Below are 20,361 nucleotides of genomic sequence, written 5' to 3' on the forward strand. Positions count from 1 at the left end.
CAAAGAGGTGCCCCGTGTCTAACAAGATTGAGAATCACTGTTCTAGAATCAGCACTACCAATTAACAGAACTTAACCTGAATGTCACTTGCAAGCCTTCACTAAGGCAGAGCAGAGCTGCACGGCCATTTGTTCAATGCTCAGCATTAGCCGTCAGTCCACTTTTTAATAAAAAAAAAATCAGCTCTCTCATTACTACATATAAAAGACCTTACTGACCTAGGTATCTCTCATACCAAACCTGCCATGTCAGTTACATCATTCCAGTTGAATGAAGTTATCTAGCCCTATAGATGAATCACAAAAGAAATCAGAAGCATGGTATTTTTAGTAACAGACCTTTGCTCCTGGAATCTGCTCCCACTGAAAACAAATCTAATGCCAGAGCCTGCCCATTTCTTTCTTTGCCCAGACTTTTCATTAACTCAAGGCTCTGAAATTCTAGGTATTTAACTAAAAAGCCCCCCCAAACACCTTATTAACTGGGTTTTCCTAGTTAGTACCATTCAAAACAGTGGCGTTGCATTAGATGGTTATGTAGAAATGTCCACTACATGGATGAATCATTCCTTACTTTAGAGAAAAGTGCACCAACATAATAACTCTTCTCTACCCCTTAATTTCTAGACCCCTCCCTGCCCCAGCTTGTGCTGCTGCAATTATGCTCCTGGAAAGGGTCAGTAAGCTGCTGTGGGGGGAAGCAGTCACTCAAAAAAAAACACAGGCTCTATATGAAAGTGAAGTCAGTAGTCACTTAATTTAAGTGACTTGGCACCATCTTCTACTGCAAGGATACTGGTTCTTCTTGCTAGACTTTCTACCTTAAATAAAGAATAGTCTGTATTTGTCCATCTGAAAACAAAAACTAAGTCTTTTGAACTTGAAACTGTTGCTCCTTCTCCTCTAAAACCTACTTCTAAGAGTTCCCACCTACACATATGCTTTAGCTGACACCTTTCTGCTCATGACAAACGTCTCTAAATTTCTCTCCCCTTTCCATCTCGTGTGCCAGTTTGTCATTCTAACATCTTTTCCAGAAGATGCCCAGCTGTCGCCTTAACCCAGGGGTGGGCAAAATGCAGCCCGGGGGCCAGATGCGGCCCACCAGGACATTCTATATCCAGCCCACGGGGCCCCTAAAAAAAATTTAGAAAATTAATATTAATCTGCCCTGGGCTGCCCATCATGCGGCCCTCAATGGCTTGCCAAAACTCAGTAAGTGGCCCTCTGCCCAAAATAATTGCCCACCCCTGCCATAATCTGAACACATCTAAAACTGAGTTCTTGGTGTTTTCCCAAAAGCCCTCCTCTCACCACTCTCTCCATCATACTGACCACCACCACTGTCACCTCACTTACTCAAGGTTGATTCTAGGTAACATCTTCGATTTGGTTCTCCATTATTTGCACATATTGAGCGCATCTTAAAGTTTTGCCCCTCTCCCCCATCTCTTTTAAAAAAAAATAAAAATGGAGCTTTCCTTATTGTGCAGGGCAAACTTATCCACACCCTCCTCATTTCATGGCTTAATTACTCTTGCCTTCACTTTCCTGGTCTTGCTCCACTCAAGTCTGCTCACGTGCTGACCATACTCTTGCCCATTTGATACCGACTCAACCTTTATTTCCACAATAAATAAAATACTTCTTGTCCGTAACTCAAGTTCCTTCAAAACGAACTCCACCTTACCTAGCTGAACAAAGTAATAACGAGTTCTCCTTTGCAGAGAAAAAAAAAAAAAGCTTTATGATAAAAAAAAATCCATATGGCTACCAACCTACCCCTCTCTAGGCTTACCTCTAACCCACAAAATCCATGATGACATGCCTAGGCAAGTAACAAGCTGTAAGCATTCCCCTCCTCATCTTTCCTTTACCAGCTCCTTTCCTCAAGCTTCAATTATTAAAGACAAAATAAAACAAAATTTCAGAAGAGCTATGTCAGCTCTTCAGCAGTGTCATTTGTTTATATGTTGTAGCCTCATCCACTATCATTACACCTTTTTGTGCTTTTTAGTTCATGAGCCTTCCCAGACAAGGACTGTCTTTGTCTTTAATTACAACCCCTAGTACAGTGGGGCCCCCCAACCCGGCCAGCAGCATTACCTTGACAAAAGCTGGAAACTTCTATTTAAGAGCACTGACAGGGATTGTTTGGATGAGGTATAAACTCATCAGCATGACTCAGATTTGTAATTTAAGGCAGTTTAGCTGGGGATACAGTTTCACAAGCAGTCCAAGAGATTTTTCTACCTTTTGTTTTTAAATATCACTCTATTCTGACCCTCAAAATAGTTTACAAAGAGTCCTTGAATATGACCTTTCATAGCACCTTTCCATTGGGACGCTTCACTTTCAACATGCGATATATACGAGAGAGAGAGACTTTTGATTTTTGTTCAGATTCTAATTACTCATGAGGAAACACTATTTTGTTCACTTAATGACTGCTTTAAGCAAAACTTACTTATAGAAATTGTTATACAGCCTATTTATTGAGTTAATACACAAGAGTTTCCCCAGTCCTTCTTCAAGCTCCCACCTCATTCCACATTCTTCATTAGCACTTGGCTGCATTAACTTTCTTACTCTAACATTATACTATATTATATCTTTATGCAAAAAGAAAAAAGGATTAGGGCTTGTTCTATAACAAATTTACAGGAACCTATCTGTAGACTGGACACAGGTGTTTCCTCTTCATCCTATTCCCCATGTATCTACTATTTTAAAAGCCATTAAAACAAAAAATAAAGCTAAAAGTGTAGTTTAAAGCAGAATAAGGTGACATATTAGAAGTCAGTTTAAAAACTCACAGCACAAACTGTAATAGTATCCTCCTCATCATGCCTAGATATTAGGAAAACACTCACAGGTTTGTTCCAGAAAAATGTACAGTATAGTAATTTTACAGTTAGCACATGCAAAACATGTGTTAGTTTAGGTATACTACAGTTAAGAGGTTTTAGTAAACCCATGAACATTAATCAAGTTACATTATTTTACAAAAATAATTCCAGGTAAACAAGTGCTTAAAAAATAGCAGCCACTGCAAAACACAAATTAATTTATCTTGCGCTATTTATGTCACTGACAAGTGCTGTTTACTTAAATTATATGGAAAAGCAGAATGAGGCATCTTAAGCTGCCTCTCTCTAAGCCTTTTATGTAACAGAGGATTCTGATCCTGCATCACCCTCTCTCGTCAGTACGCTAATTATAATTAAAAATTTAGTAATGTAAGAAATATTGTTATTAAACTCAAGTATAGTGTTGTTAGTATTGTTACTAAAATCCAGTAGAACATACCCTTGATGCTAAAAAAAAATGAACAAGTCACCTCCACTCTGCAGAAGCTTCAATTGGACTTCCAACAAAAGTCAGAATAGCTGTCAAATATAAAACATTTTTATTTAAAGATCAGACTCACCCGAGCTTGGCCCACCTTCCTCATAATCTTGTTCATTCATAATAAAGAAAAAGCTGCTGGCTCTTCAGGTATGAAGCAACAAAACAACAGGAAGCTGATAGTTGCCCCCTCTCCGTTTTATGCGAGACCTCAAATCCTGTCTCTCAGTAGTAGTGGATTAATCCCAAGGCAAGGCATCCAGGCTTCATGCAGTTTAAAGTATGCCTATGTCACAAAGCCAAGTTGCACTGCAGCTGCAGCTCTCTCCAAACACAGTTAAGCTGTAGGATCTTCAGTGACAAACACTATGCTCAGTGGAAAGGGCAGAGCCTAAACATTCAGTTTCTCCAAGTAGGAAGACAATCTGCCTCCAACTTTGTTTTCACCCGTAAAAATTCAATTTTAGGACACTTCTACTGAGCAAATGTCTATCTTTCTGTTTATGCGCAATGAGTAATGTTAATCCAAGGGCTAACATTTATGATAATAACTGATCCATAACATTATGTTTAAGAGCTACAGTAGCTAAAAATTATAGATATATAATATAGACGCACGCATTAAATTTGTTTTCTGTAACCAAGTTTTATATGGACATTAAACACTAAAAATGTAACAGTATTAGCTTCAAACGTTCTTTATGAATGCCAGTGTACTAGCATAAAAATAACAACAACAAAAAACCCACAACTGCATTTTTTCACTTAATTTAACGTTGTTTAATTATTAAATATTAATTCTCCTTTGTGATTGCTATTTGTCTATTTGCAGGTTTTGTAATTTTCCCTGTGAAGTCATTTTGCATGTATTAAATACTCAATAACATTAAGCAGCTTAGGACAGCCTGTTGTGATGTTATTACTTTGCACAGGTTAATTCCTATGGTCAAGTTAGACTGAAGTACTAAATCCAGTTCTTTTTATAAGACAAAAGTTACCAAGAACTCCACATACAGTACAACAGTTCCACTGATAATAAAATTTACTTTAGAAGCTTTTAAGTAATTCTAAAGTTTCATTTACAATCACCTTGAATATGCAACACCATGAAAATATGGTACATCTGAAGTTTGACAAAGCTGAAATCTAAGACAGCTGATAAGAATACATAAGAGTACAGCCAAAGAGACTCCACAGGGTAAAACAAAAGTCACTAACTACAATATAGATGCTAAATGATGCCTCTGAAAGCAGGAAAACTGAACCAGGCAGGTCATATGCCACACTTACACATGGAAAAACCTTGTTTGTAAGCCAAAAGGAAAAAAGAAAAAAAAGGAAGTCAGCAATTTAACTGATCTGTTTTGTGCCTTCGCCTGGGAACTTTTGCATCAATTAGAAAACATATCCACTTTGTCATTTCCTTCTTTCTGAGCAACTCTAACTTGACACACATGGTTAAAGCAAAGTGAGAAAAAAAAATACATCTCAAATGTCTTCCCTTCTGAGTCATATAAACATGAAGGAGGAACTTGGGTCACAGCATACCTGGGTGCCTCCATTTCACACTACAAACTACACTGTAAAAGACAATGCAAGTGTTACATTACAGCAGCATTTCAAATCCCTCTGGCATTGCCATGGCATGTGAATACCTACAGTAGGGCATATATTGGACTGAAATTAATTCAAGTGTTATACTCCAAAGAGCAAGGGGAAGATGGAGGCTGAACACAGTTCAGTCTGACAAATATCACACTCTTCCCAATACCTACATGAAAATATTTCCAGGTTTCATTGTCCAAATTGTCTTTGGAAGTTTACTGGAGTAGACTGCATCAGTTACAGTGCAAAAAGCTTTTTCATGGGAGCTATCAGAGAAAATGTTTGAGAGATGTCAGAAAAAAAAAAAAGTGTTAACTCTTTTACTAATGTGGGTTATCACAAAGCACTAACTTGACCTCCTATGCTCATTTTCCCCACAAAGTATCATCAAAATTCAGAGCTTCTGTCCTATTCTCCAAAAGTGACTGGTGCCTAGACCAAGAAATCTAAATGCACTGCCTAAAAGCTCCCCGGTAAAGATCAGAACTGACAACCTGCCTCCTCAGGTACACTGGAGCTCTGTACTTTAGGGCTGAGGTATATCTGGTGTAGGAGACTAAGCTTTCTTGGGAGCTGGGCTAAGAACATGGAATAAAACTTCTTTGGGAACAAAGATCATCACAAACCTCACCAACTATAAAATCCACTTCTATGATTTTGCCTCTCTCCAGTATTAGAAAGGTAGCAACATACACAAAAAGGAATCTTATCAAAACAAAAAATACCCCATAATTCAAGCAGCTCATGCCACAAAAAGAGACAGAAAGAGGGAGAGTAACAAGAAAGCCACATTACATACGTCAGTCAGATCACCACACACACACACTCTACCAGAAGGTATTCTGACACCACAACGACGCGTCATACAAGATCCTGGAAAACAATTCAATTATGCTTCTTATACACCAAATATTTACAGTTCAGGAATTTAAGGGATAAAAGGTCAATTGCAGCTGAACAAACATTTTATTTACTCTAGATATTACAACAGGACTATGGTTCTCATAGGACCCCTACTTTTTATTTTATTCATATATACAATCAAGCAATTGGTTTCAGTGTATGCAAAGCATATGCAGAAACCTTCACACTGAGGGAAAGAGGAGGTCTCTTGATTGTCTGACAAATATTATATGGACCTCAATTTTGACTAGGGTTCGAGGCACTAAAACTGCACACAGAAGAAAGTTCTGAGCCACTTTTCTGGTCTCCCAGTTCGCAAACAGTAAAGCAGACCTCCCCAAAAGTTGCATCACTCCCATCTTTTTGTATTTATATTCAAGACCAACAGCACCCCGTCATAATATAAGTAATAAGAATCTGATCTCAAAAATCATAGAGAGGCTTTATCAGACAAATGCCGTTTAAAATGGACAAAATAGGGAGGGGGAAAAAACAAAAGTTAAAGCTCAAGTTGATTATATGCTCTATTTATATTTATTTTTTTACTTCTTCCATTTCCTTCTGTTTGGATAGTGAACACAGATTGATCAGTTTCACAAAGAAACTGGATTTAAAAAAAACAAAAACACTTATTTGTGTTAAAAAGGTACCCTATTCTTTAAAGCTGCCAGATGTCAACTGGAGAAACCAGCAGTGAAATGTATCGTTTTGTAAAACTTAACTAAGCACGCAGCCTCCACCTTTAAACACAAGGTGCTTGACTAAGAGGTAAACTGATCCCCGATAAATAGGTATCTATTAATAATAGGATCATAGGAGAGTAGGGCTGGAAGGGAACTTACAAGATCATATAGTCCAGCCCCCTGCTCAAGGCAGGATCATCCCTGACTAAACCATCCCATGGTTAAGTTACATAAGATCATAAAATGGCAATATCTATAAACCATCACTGAATCTCAAGAAGCCCTTCTACTAGTGAGTGCATCCTGAAGCAAGGATCAAACAGATTCAGAGGAGATAAACAACATTACAAAAAATGGCAAGAGACACCAAAAGGGTGCTATTACCCTCCTAGTCGCAGAATCCAAGGAGCCACGGGCTCACCTTCACTAGAAGCTATGCCAAGGTCCACTTTTACATCATGTCTCTGAACACACCTTAAAGGCTGGGGGCCTCATGCAAGAATCCCTGTGGAATCAGGGGCAGGCACTTGTTAAAATTTTACCTTGGACTACTATAATCACCCCTTCCGACCTTAAAAAAAAAAAAAAGAGGAAAAAAAAACCACAAAACACCACCACCACTGGTCTAGGGAAATTCCTACTTCACACCTCCTCCCCTTATCAAAAACTGTTTCTCTTGCAATTATTCCACTGAAAGCTACACAGATACCAGTCTCCAGGGGAAAAGAACTTTTGAAAACAGGCTACAATTCCTGAAAACTTTCAGAATCTAGTGCAACAGTTTCAATGGATCAACTAGCAGGTGGAATAAACCTGCAAAACAAGCAGTGCCACCTTCTCCAACAGAAGCTACTGGACCACATCCATTATTTAAAAAAAAAAAATCTGCATGACTACGATCAATCTGCTCACAGCCATTTTCTAATATCTAATAACTTCCTTTCATGATTTCTGATGAAAGGCTTACGGGAAACTTCAGCCATGCCTAATCTGGAAGGAAAATTTTAAAAAATAAATAAATAAAATCTAGTTTCTTACCCAGAGAGCTACCATAGAATTTTGCTTAAAAAAAAATTCAGTGTACGGAGACAAATATATTTACCAAGCCTAAGAGAAGAACTCTACACAGATTTAATCATTTCACACTTGACTCCTTCCCCCCCAAGAAAAAGACAAAAAAACAGCACTCGGCAAGCCAAATTGCCATGCAACCTTATTATAGCAAACCCCCACTGGGCCAAGAGAAAAGTTCATTAAAAAGAGGGCATTCATTATAGAGAGGCAGTCAATTAGCTGTATCAATATTAATAAAAAAGGCCTTTATTCAAATAATTAAAAGCAGCAGTTTATACTGGGCTTGTTTTCATAGTCTCTCACATGCACTAAGAACTTCTACATGGATTTAAAACAAGCCATTCTCTTATCTATTTATAATGGAATTACATGGACTCCTCTGCCGTCAATGAATCATCAGAAACAGGTTCATAGATTCATAGATGTTAGGGTCGGAAGGGACCTCAATAGATCATCGAGTCCGACCCCCTGCATAAGCAGGAAAGAGTGCTGGGTCTAGATGATCCCAGCTAGATACTCATCTAACCTCCTCTTGAAGACCCCCATGGTAGGGGAGAGCACCACCTCCCTTGGGAGCCCATTCCAGACCCTGGCCACTCGAACTGTGAAGAAGTTCTTCCTAATGTCCAGTCTAAATCTGCTCTCTGCTAGCTTGTGGCCATTGTTTCTTGTAACCCCCGGGGGCGCCTTGGTGAATAAATACTCACCAATTCCCTTCTGTGCCCCCGTGATGAACTTATAGGCAGCCACAAGGTCGCCTCTCAACCTTCTCTTGCGGAGGCTGAAAAGGTCCAGTTTCTCTAGTCTCTCCTCGTAGGGCTTGGTCTGCAGGCCCTTGACCATACGAGTTGCCCTTCTCTGGACCCTCTCCAGCTTATCCGCATCCCTCTTGAAGTGCGGCGCCCAGAATCGCACGCAGTACTCCAACTGCGGTCTGACCAGTGCCCTATAGAGGGGAAGTATCACCTCCCTGGACCTATTCGTCATGCATCTGCTGATGCACAATAAAGTGCCATTGGCTTTTCTGATGGCTTCGTCACACTGCCGGCTCATGTTCATCTTGGAGTCCACTAGGACTCCAAGATCCCTTTCCACTTCTGTGCCACCCAGCAGGTCATTCCCTAGGCTGTAGGTGTGCTGGACATTTTTCCTCCCCAGGTGCAGCACTTTGCATTTCTCCTTCTTGAACTGCATCCTGTTGTTTTCTGCCCACTTGTCCAACCTATCCAGGTCTGCCTGCAGCTGTTCCCTGCCCTCTGGCGTGTCCACTTCTCCCCATAGCTTTGTGTCATCTGCAAACTTGGACAGAGTACATTTGACTCCCTCGTCCAAGTCGCTGATGAAGACATTGAAGAGTATCGGTCCAAGGACCGAGCTCTGCGGGACCCCACTGCCCACACCCTTCCAGGTTGAGACCGACCCATCTACCACGACTCTTTGGGTGCAACCCTCTAGCCAATTCGCCACCCACCAGACTGTGTAGTCATCCATGTCACAGCCTCTTAACTTGTTCACCAGTATGGGGTGGGATACTGTATCGAAGGCCTTCCTGAAGTCTAAGTATATGACATCCACCCCTCCTCCTGTGTCCAGGCGTTTCGTAGCCTGGTCATAGAAAGAGACTAGGTTGGTCAGGCACGATCTGCCCGCCACAAACCCATGCTGGTTTCCCCTCAGCATAAATTTGCCCTGCTGGGCTCTCACAAATGTGAGCCTTGATAATTTTTTCAAAGACTTTGCCAAGGATGGAGGTGAGACTGACGGGCCTATAGTTGCCCAGGTCCTCCTTCCTCCCCTTCTTGAAAATGGGGACGAAGTTAGCCCTTTTCCAGTTCTCCGGGACTTGGCCCGTGCGCCACGAGCGTTCGAATATTCCTGCCAGTGGCTCTGCAATGATGTCGGCCAATGCCTTCAGTACCCTCAGAGGGAGCTCATCTGGGGCTGCCAACTTAAATGCATCCAATTCCTCCAAGTGCCTCTGCACCATCTCAGGGTCTAAGCTTGGTAGTCTGGTGTCTTGCTGCTGCCTCTACAATCCCAGTGAGAGACTTGTCTTGCCCCTCACTTAGGAACACTGAGGCAAAGAACTCATTGAGGAGTTTAGCCTTGTCCCCCCTGTCCGTCACCAATTTCTTATGCCCATTTAGTAGAGGTCCTATTCCACCCTGGGTCTTCCTTTTTACTCCCTATATATCTAAAAAACAATTTTTTGTTATCCTTAACTTGGGATGCCATCCTCAGCTCCATGGTAGCTTTGGCCTGTCTAACTGCCTCCCTACAAGCGCGAGCAGAGGAGGTATATTCCTCTAGTAATCTCTCCATTTCCATTTTTTGTATGCCCCCCTTTTAGCCCGTAAACTGCTCTGGATTTCTCTGGTCAGCCAAGGAAGCCTCTTGGCCCCTTTCCCCCTTTTTCCCCGCATCGGGATCATCTCCCTCTGTGCCCGAAGGATCATTTCCTTAAGGCACAGCCACCGTTCCTGGGCTCCCAACTCTTTAAAACTCTTACTCTGCAGTGTGTCCTTGACTAAACGCCCGAGTTCATTGAAGTCAGCTTTCCTAAAGTCTAGCACTTTCACCCTACTAGTTACCTTAGCCACTCAACGTCTTATGGTGAATTCTATTATAAGATGATCACTGTCTCCCAAATGGCTACCGATCTGGAGGTCCCCAATCATGTCATCTCCTGTTGCCAATACCAGATCCAGTATGGCATTCCCTCTAGTGGGACCATGCACCTCCTGTGTCAGGTGGAGGTCCTGTACACAGGTTAGAAACCTGCGTGAGCGATGGGACCTTGCTGTCTGCGTCTCCCAGCAGATGTCCGGCCCCATGACTACCGCCTCTTTAGCTTTTATGGTCTCCGAGAGTTGCCTCAGGAGCCCCGCATCTATTTCTTCCCCTTGGTGTGGAGGTCTGTAGCAGACCCCTACCACCAAATCCCTTTCTCCTTGCCCCCCATGTAGCCTAACCCACAATCCTTCTACTTCCTCAACCTCGGATTCTGTCTTGATGAGGATTGATGTATATTGCTCACTGACATAAAGTGCAACCCCCCCCCCCCCTTTCTTCCCCGACCTGTCCTTTCTATACAATCTATAGCCCTCAATATGTACCGCCCAGTCATGGGATGAATCCCACCAGGTCTCTGTTAGCCCCACTAAGTCATAGGTGTTTAGTGCAAGCAGGAGCGCTAGTTCATCCTGCTTGTTCCCCATGCTCCTAGCATTAGTATATAGGCACTTGAGCCCTGCGACTGGTGCCTTTGCTGCCCCCCCGCTTCGAGTCCCAAGGGGCCCATTGTTTCTTACCTTCTTGTTTCTTACCTGTTCTGTAGTGCTGGCCTCCCCATGGCTTTCAGGTTCCCAATGTTCTCCTTCTTCAGGCTGGGCTGTCCTTGTGGGTGCCACATGGTTTGGTGGTCCACAGCTTCCCCTGCCCTCGTACTCCCCTCCCCCCGACAAGCCTAGTTTAAAGCCCCGAAGGTGTCCTTCCAAGTAAAAGAATATTTAAAAAAAAACAAAACAAAAAAAAAAACCAAACAACTTGATTTGCTTTCATGAAACAAAATCTTTCTACAAGGCTTGTATGGATAATGCTGTAGTTTAGTACAAGAGCTCAGTTAAATGGCAAGAGATATATTCATAAAAAAAACAAAACACTGTTAAAATGGGATGATAATTCATCATATTTACAACCTTTTAAAAAAGTTAGTTGCCAATACATTTATGTGAATAAAAGTATGTTTTTGAAATCTTTATAAAAACCAATTATTACTGCTCCAAAAACATTTTGTAATTCAGAGATTGTAAGGGGCTTGAAGGGACCTTGCAAAATCATCAGATCCAGACCCCTGCACTAGTAAGGAAAGACAACTGGGGTCAGGTGACCCAAGCAAGGGGACCATCCAGTCTCCTCTTGAAGATTTCCAGGGTAGGTGATTGCACCACCTCTGGAGGGAGTTTATTCCAGTCTGGACACCCTAACTGTGAAGAAGTTTTTCCTAGCACTATGCCCGAAATGGTTTTCCAGGAGTTTGTGGCCATTACTCCTCATTTTACCCAAGGGTGTCGTGGTGAACACTTGTTCACCAAGCCCTCTATGTATTCTCCAATGTAGCAGTAAGCTGCTACCAAGTCCCCTCTCAGCCGTCTCTTTTTTAGGCTGAAGAGGCCCAAGTCCCTCAGCCTTTCCTTGTATGGCTTGCCTTGCAAGTCTCTGATCATATGGGTGGCTCTTTTCTGGACTCTTTCATGCTTTCTACGTCCTTGTTGAAGTGCGGTGCCCAGATCAGTATGCAGTACTCCAGCTGCAGTCTCACCAATGCCGAGTAGAGCGGAAGAATCACTTCCTTGGTTTTGCTTGAGATGCATCAGTTGATACATGTCGGAATATTATTATTTGCTCTGCTGGTTGCAACATTCACTGACAGCTCATGCTCATACCGTCGTCTAGTATCACCCCTAGGTCTCTTTCAGTTATGGTGCTAGTCAGTTTGGCACCTCTGAGCTGGTAGGTATGTTGGGGATTGTCTGCCCCCAGACAGAGCACCAGAGGTTGGGACCGGGAGCAGGACCGGGTGCATGTGTGCTGCAAGTGCACATGTGCCCTTGACACACTCACCCAAGACGAGCACCAGCGGCAGAGGCGCCCTGCTTACCTTTCAGCTGCTGTCGAGGGGGTGGGCGCAGCTGCAGCGGATCCAGAGGGAAAGCCCCCAGATCCCATTTAGCAAGCAGCAGGGAGCTGCGCTCCCAAGCCACGTGCAAACTGAGCGCACAAAAAGGCACGCTCTGTAAGGGTGTGCCGGCATTCATGCAAGGTGGGCAAACAGGAATAGCCAAGTCAGAGGCTTTGACAGAGGAGAGAGGAAGACACTTCGCTCTACAGCAATGGTGAGTAAAATGGCAGACCACCAGGGCCCAGCCCGGGGGGGGGGGGGGGGGGGGGGGGGGGGGGGGCTCACGGAAACTTGGTGGGATTCTACCCACAACTAGGCAGTGGACACCGAGGGACACAGGCTGTACAGGCAAGACGGAGCAGGGACAAAAGGGGAGGGGTGTAGCGCTCTACGTCAAAGAGCAACACACGTCCGTGATGGTCAGGAGGGAGTCAGAGGAGGGGCAAAATGAAGCGCTCTGGGTAAGAATGCAAGGGGGGCATGGGGAAAGGGACTTGATAGTGGGCGTCTACTACAAACTAGTTCACCAGGGGGATGAGCTGGACCTAGAATTCTCAGGTTAGCTCACGGAGGCTTTCAAGTCAAGGGATGTGGTTGTTATGGCTGACTTAAACTAACCAGACAAAGGATTTATCAGAAAATATTAAACAATAATTTTGGATTATTTGCAACAAAAACTTCATATCAAGACTTGTGTAAGTAGAAAACACTCTCTACATACACAGCTCATTGTGCTTCAAAGGTGACATCTGTTTCCAGCCTTGTTATGGACATTTGTGACCCTTACTCCAGTAGTCTGTTGGTAAAGGTTCTGATCCAACCTAAAAAAGCAAGATTTCCTCTTGGACTGGCAGAGTGCCAAGATGAGCTCTCCCAACCTAGAATGGCTGACTCTACTACCAACATTTCTGCAAGAAGAGAAGAATAGTGTACCTCCTTGCAGACAATCTTGTCTCATCCCCCAAATAACGATATAACTCTGACAGTCACATGAATCAAGCTGTCTGACAGGTTGATGCACAAACTTCAACCCAATTTGCAAGCCCTACTGCATGGCATGGCAAATAAAACACACAGGCTATCATTTGTCCCATCAACACAAAAGATCTTAATTTTGCAAGCTGATGCATAGAGTCAGGCTAGAGCAGAACCTTTCCTGACAGACTACTACATTCAGGATAATTAATAGTGTCATTTTTGGAGAACAGGCAGCTGTACTACAGTACATCGTGGCACAACTGATCTGCTTCACCAAGGTCTACAGATGATGCTGGGACTGTTGTCCCACAGAGTTGGGCCCCTGCTACTCCTAGGGCTTCAGGGGCCTGATCTTGCAGAAAAATGGACCCCAGTACTATGCTCCAATTTAGAGGTGCAGATCTGCAAGCACACTTATAAATGCAACCATTCCACCCACCCCTGGCCACTATACTGGGGCATTACACTCCTATCACACTGCCATGCCTCAGCTTAGGGCATGCATCCACAAGTGGAAAGCCCCCCACTTACAGATGTGTTCCCCATGTTAGGGTAAAGCACCTGGAGCCATTATCTCGCAGAACTGGACCTCCTGAAGCGTGGAAGCCACAGGCTGCCTAAAGTCTCCGCCAGAAGCAAACAGATGTCAGCTGCAAAAATGGCAGCACAAATTATAACTAGGGTCATCACCATCACAAAATGTAGGCATTTGTGGTGCAACAAAGGGCTAGAGATATCCGTTTGTTTGGGTTTTGTGCCACCATAAAAAAGATTATTGCAACACAATGTTGAGGTCTGTTTGCAGCTTAAGACTATTCTCTGAGCAACAGATGATATCAATACAGCCGTATTTATGTGAACAGCATGCTAGTTAAGGTAAGAACTCAAAAAGAATAGAGGGAGGGAAATAATGGAGGCAAGGGACACACATCCTATGCTTATGTTTTCCATGAGGATTTTCAAACCTCATAGGTCTCTTTAACCCCCTCTACCCTTGTACTTTGGAGGGAACCTCTTCTATAATTCTGAGATCAAAGAGAAACTGTACCTTTTGCAGTAGTACAGTCTTGTAAGACAGGCCATGAATATAGTTGAGACAGGGGAGTAGGGATAGGAAAAAGATTTAAACTACGATTGTCTAAAACATCTAGGACATTTTTTTACACATGGGAGCACCCAGCGCTGTGATGCACTGCAGTTGCCTGCAGTGGTGAGAAAGTGGCAGTGGTGCGCTTTTGAACTAAAAACATAAGGTGCTTTAGTTCAAAAGCACACCACCATCATTTTGTGTGATGTGCATTTCACTGCTTATACAACTACACAACACAGTTCACATCAGCTCACATGCAGAGCACACTCAATTAATCGAGTCTGGTAAAAAGCAGAGGATCTCCAGTGTGTTGCACGACAAAAAGGTGTGCACATAAATGCCTCTAGAACCTAGCAAGCTGAGTTTACATCACTCCAGGCACAGCAAAAGTGGTACAACTAATTGCCAGAGAGAAGATAAGTGAGGAAGATCTGGTACAAATGGAACCCTGCTCCCAAGAAAGCAGTCACATCTGCTGGGTGGATATTTAATTGGCTGGAACAGGGATACTGTTGTGGAAGAAATTTGTTTTGCCTTGGTTTAGTCAGGCTACCTGAATGGAGATAGAGCTGGGAAGTATTTTCCATCAGTAAGCTAATGTTGCCTCCTTCTATAAACAGGGATATAACTCCAAATGACATCAAAGCTGCTCTTGAGTTCTTGATTGCAAGTTATCCTTGATAGGGATTACAGCCTTCAAAGGGCAATGTCTTCAATGCCCAATTATATTTCTTCATGGATAACAATAAGGGAACCTTCCCATCACGAGACCAATTGACATTAAATCTCAATGCCTCAGGTAAGGTGGTGCAGGTAACTGACAGCAGCAAAAGGACAAGAACACCCATGAGCTCACTGCACAATTTGTCCATAAACTTTGTAACAGAAACTTATTAACAAAATCATTCTTCAACAGCACCACTTGGTACTTTGTGACCTTCATTTGTAAACTGGCAAAGGAGTAACCTCCCTCCTTCCCCCCCTACTTCTTTAGGCTAGATTTTTGTTCTCTAACCAGCTGCTAATGAGGTACCTGGCATTATCAACATGCAAGGGAAGAGGGCAGGGGAATGAGTGGAAGGGATACTGTGCAGCATGTGGGCCTACTAGAAGAATTTCTGCATATCATGCAGATGTGCCTCACTGGTTTGATTTCTTCCCATTACCAGTTTCCTGTATTATTATGCATCACAGTTTTCTGCTGCTCCAAAACCACTGTACCGCATAAAAAGTTAATATTCCATCTCATTGGAACAAATAGGTTGAGATGATGCAATGACTATGACCTTCTTGCTGCTTTCACAGGAAAGAAAAAAAAAAAAAATCAGTGGGCATTCTAATTAATTTTAGATTGTTGAAAACAGTTGGTTACCAAGAAGCTAATGAAGCTCGTTAGAATATCATGTGCATGTATATGTATGACAAGTTTTGCACTAAGAAAAAGGGGAAAGAGAAAAGAGAAAATTAAAGGTGTAAGGGTAAACTAAAAAGAACAGACAGACAAAAAAAAGGAAAGAAACCAGTCAGGAAACACAGCATGTAGGGAAATGTGAGGAGAGAAGCAGTTAGAAAGGCAGAGGTCTAAGGGCTTCCCAAAGAGGCAAGACAGAAAACCCAAACAAAAAGGTGAAAAAACCTAGCAAGAATACGTTTTTAAAGAGAGAGAAAAATGAAGAGAAAAAGGAACTGGCAGAAAATAAGATGAAGATTCATGTTACTTCTTGAAGCAGGGCATACAGAGAAAGATTCAGGTATATATGCGTCGTAAGCAGGACTGAGGCAAGCGTCTATTCAGACAAGCATGAGATGGTCTCATTTTATGCCTTTAAGGGCTTCCAAGGCATTGGCTAAGCTACATGAGACTATGTAGTGGTATTCATAAGTGACAACAGTGTGTAGAGCACTAGGAAGTGAACGTTAGTACACTACCACTGCAATTTGAACTGAAATCACTGCACTCATTCGAAAATGCAGCCAAGTTCCAGGAGTCACGTCTGAAAGTCAAAAAGTATAGGATTACGAAGACCAGACACAGATAAAAATACAAGCAGTATTGTGGCTAGCAGCAGTAGCAAGGAATTATTTTCAGTTGTTTTGTGTGTTCTATTATGTGTACCAGAGTCCAAAAACTGGAGACTAAGACCATTTCAATGTCCAGGGGTCATCTGTCTCAATAAACCAGCTATTTTAGATTTGTGGGTTATGTTTTCCAATATTCCACTATGCATTACAGTCAGTCAACCTGACATCAATCCTTAATACTAGTGCCCTCCACTCTAATGTGTAACAGATGTAAATGAAAAAGCTGATACTGCCACCTGTATTACTAGTTTTCCCAGCAGTAAAGTAGATGTTGAATAGGATCCGGGGGGGGGGGGGGGGGGGGGGGCAGCACGACACAAAAACGCAGACCCTTGTGGGAATGTCCAGAAGGATCCTCCTCAAACTACCTTTAAAAATAGTGAGGCCAGACAGCAGGATAAGAAAACATCCACCGACAATCTTAGCTTGTTATGGTCATGAATGCCTTTTCACGTGACACAGAACTAATGTATTATGTTAAGGACTGTTATTGGTAGTCCTAATGCCCAGATGTGCTTATTATCTCAATAAAGAATGACTGCAATCCCTTTCCTTCACAGGACAGCCACTTGATGACAGTTTCCCTGGCAAAGTGCCTAGGATGAAACTAGGTCAAAAAAGGCTCTTATTTTTTTTTTTTTTTAATCTGTCAGATTTGGGGGGTAGGGGGGTGGGTGGGTTTCAAAAAATATCAAAGCATCTCGTTTTGTAATTGTCCAACCACAATGAATTTTAAAAACACAACTGTCCATATTTGATCTCTTCTAGAGTGAGCATTCTCCTTTGAGACAGGAATCAAGATCACAGCCCTTCACAGCTGTCAAAGGTATATTATGGTCCTTTTTTCAGGGAACTTACGAAAAAAAAAGTAGATCTATCATGCAAGACCAACACTTACATTTAAAAACTAATATGCTGTATTTTTGGCAGGCAAGCCACTGAAAGGACGATAATTATAATTAAATAGGGAATAACTTGAGAAAGATTGGCTAATGCCAATCACATGGGAAGGCAATTGCTTCTCTCAAGACTATTGGTAACTTCATTTTACTGGGCATGGACAAACATCTTCTGATGCACAAAACAAACAAACAAACCAACCAACCAACCAGCCACATAGTAGTAAATGCCAGAGACTTCTTGCAAAATATCCACAGATATTGTGGAGTCAGTAGAAAGATGACCACAAGTCTCATTCATTTCTTAAGTGTCCAAAACTCTTTTAACACAAAATACCACCCAAACACTGTTTAGGTTATATATCCAAGATTCTATCCATGCTGTTCATACTGATGGACAAATGTTTTTTTGTTGGTTTTGTTGGGTTTTTTTTCAGCCGGGGGGGGGAGGGGGACACAAGAAAAGAAAGAAAAAACCCCAAACTAGATGTCTAGATTCCTTAAATTTTCAGGTCAAAATTGGCATTTCATCTCAATGATCAGAAACTCACTTTTACTAGGGGTGATTAACAACAGGCATGAAAAAAAAGTTATGGCAACTACTGTAGCATCAAAACTCAAAAGATGACATTATAATTTCTTCCACCTTATTGATAGGGCTTTGTCGATGCATTCCAAACTCATGTAGGGATATACCTTAAAAGCATATCCCAAAATATTTTGCTTAAATAATAACTGGCAGTTTGCCTAGTTTAATCAAGAGAAAGACAAAGATTAACTTGAAATTTGAATTTCTCCATAGATAACAATTTTGGATATTCACAACTGAACTTAAAAAGGGGAAGGGTCTAATATTAGTGCTTCTTTTTAAAGCCATCATTGTTTTCTTTAGTACCACCTTTGCAGAGAGGAGAGACCAGACCAGGAAGACCCATACTGCTCTGTAGATTAGTAAATGTCCTGATAGCTAAAAAAAAAACAAATCTTGCAATTCTGCTCCCATCGGGACTGAAAATAAATTACTTATGTAGGTATGTTATGCTGATTTCTTTTAAAACATTGTAAGACCAAAGATAACTATTCATTTTACATCATCTGTTGAGTAGAAATGATGTCTGCTCTACAGAAAAAGCTGGTGACCAGCAGGGGTCAGCAGAAGGCAGGGTAGAGTGACACCTTTGAGACTAAGAGATCAGCAGGTCAGGAAAAGGGCTGTTTTTTGAAGCATCTCTACTGATATTAAGAGGGGTTCTGAGATGCTTCATCCTTGTCTTGTCAAGGTAGCCTTGAATAATTAGTTCTTCTGCAGTTTATCTGCTAGAGTGGTATCCCAGGTCCAAACAAAGAGAGTATTTGAGCCGACAGTCTTTCAGTCATTGGTACCATGTTATTCAATGAAAAAACAAACGTGTCAGGCTTTAAACAAAGCATTTGGTTCTCCCTTTCCTTTAAACACACACAAAAACAGCCATTCTATTATTCTTCCTGGAAACTAGAAGAAAGAAACAGTTAAAAATCCCAAACACCTTTTTCACAGTTAACACCAAATCTTTGGCTCCCTTCTTCCTCAAGAGGTAAAAAAAAAAAAAAAAAAAGTTTCATTTATTCTTCTCCCTCAAGGAAAATAAAACAATCCTTTACTCACCTCTCTCAGCAGGCAAACAAACAACTGTTGTCAAGAAAATTTTCTCCGCAAAGTAACTAGCTTCTCCCAGCACAAAGCCTCCCACTCTGCTCATTTAAAGATGAGCACCATCTATTCCTCCTGATTAACCCGCAGTTTATATTTCATTAAAAAGACAATGATTAAGTTTGCTGGCTATAAATGTTAACTTATTTGGAAGCAGTCCTTACCAATCTGTTGCATTCAGTATAAACACTCTTTCTGACCTACTTGGAAATACTCTGCCATGTTTTGTTAGTTCAGTCTAACAGCCATTTCAAATTTGGCCTTGAAGTCCCAAAGCCGTTCCAGTAAGGTGGCTGGCTTAAACAGTAAAAATGATTTAAACAAGGTTTTGGTTTGTTTAACTAGTCTGAAAAGCAGGCAACTGGTTGAAATTTAGTAGTCTGTAATGCAGTAAGAGGTCAGACAAGATAATATCATTGTTCCTTCTGACTTTTAACACCATACATGCACATATAAATAAATGGCAGCCAGCTGCAGTTGAAACTGCTTATGCATTTTGCATTAAAATAATTGGATAAAATATACAGGTTAGTGCTGGAAGCAGGGGCCAGAACCCATAGCTCCTTTTTGCAGGGGGGTGCTATCATCTGCTTGCTCTTCCTCTGGCTTCATCCATTTTAAATGCCTTTCAGCAGCACTCCAGTTGCTGTTTCAAGGATTTGAAACATTTCAAGGATTTTGAAACATTTCTACTCAACTGTTTCAAGGATTTGAAACACAGGGGGAGATTTTTTTCCCCCTAGATATGGCAACAGCAAAGTGACCCCTTTTGCTGTGGTCCTTGCTTCACAGTGCAGGCAGCAGGCCCCCTTAATCCAGCCCCGGCCTCTCTTGCCATGTCACTTCTGCTGGGGTGTTAGAGGACTGATGTTATGTCATGCACTAAGCCTGTATTTAATACGGTCTTCACATTTCTGGATCTGTTGTTACTAAACAAACAAAACACAGTCTTTAACAAACACATTTAATTCCCACTCTTTTCTGTTCTTAAAATATAATCATTTAAAACATCCACAAAGATAAGTTAGAGAAATACATTCTCTTAAAAGTATTCTTAGGTCCTAAATAAATCTTTTAAAGCCATCTACAGACTAGGATCACCTGAACTAAAGATCCATGGGAGTTAACAGAAAGGCTTTGATCTTGCCCTCAACCAACTCATGTTGTTGGTAGCCTAAGTATGTCCATTGGTTCTTAAATACAGACTAAATAATCTTTCCTGAGGTCTCAGGCAAGTTGCAGGACAATCCATGCAATTTGATAGATTCTTCCTAAGATTTTTAATTGATACCGACTTTGAGTGGCCACACCAAGAGCATTTTTAGAGAA

The 20,361-nt window shown here is 41.8% G+C and overlaps 1 protein-coding gene across 3 annotated transcripts in view; it reads right to left on the minus strand.

Annotated features, from left to right (window-relative positions):
• LOC102566391 (solute carrier family 12 member 7) overlaps positions 1–20,361 on the minus strand; it is a 154,121-nt gene that overhangs the window by 104,254 nt on the left and 29,506 nt on the right. Inside the window, exon 1 of one of the 3 annotated variants that reach the window (XM_059724387.1) lies at positions 3,430–3,510. The exons of the other annotated variants lie outside the window; for them this stretch is intronic. Coding sequence (XP_059580370.1) covers positions 3,430–3,469 — 40 coding nt within the window. The 5' untranslated portion in view covers positions 3,470–3,510. Of the gene's footprint in view, positions 1–3,429; positions 3,511–20,361 lie in introns of those variants that run through there. 3 annotated transcript variants of the gene reach the window in all.

Source organism: Alligator mississippiensis, chromosome 3 (genome assembly GCF_030867095.1).
Source record: "Alligator mississippiensis isolate rAllMis1 chromosome 3, rAllMis1, whole genome shotgun sequence".
Taxonomy (NCBI): domain Eukaryota; kingdom Metazoa; phylum Chordata; order Crocodylia; family Alligatoridae; genus Alligator; species Alligator mississippiensis.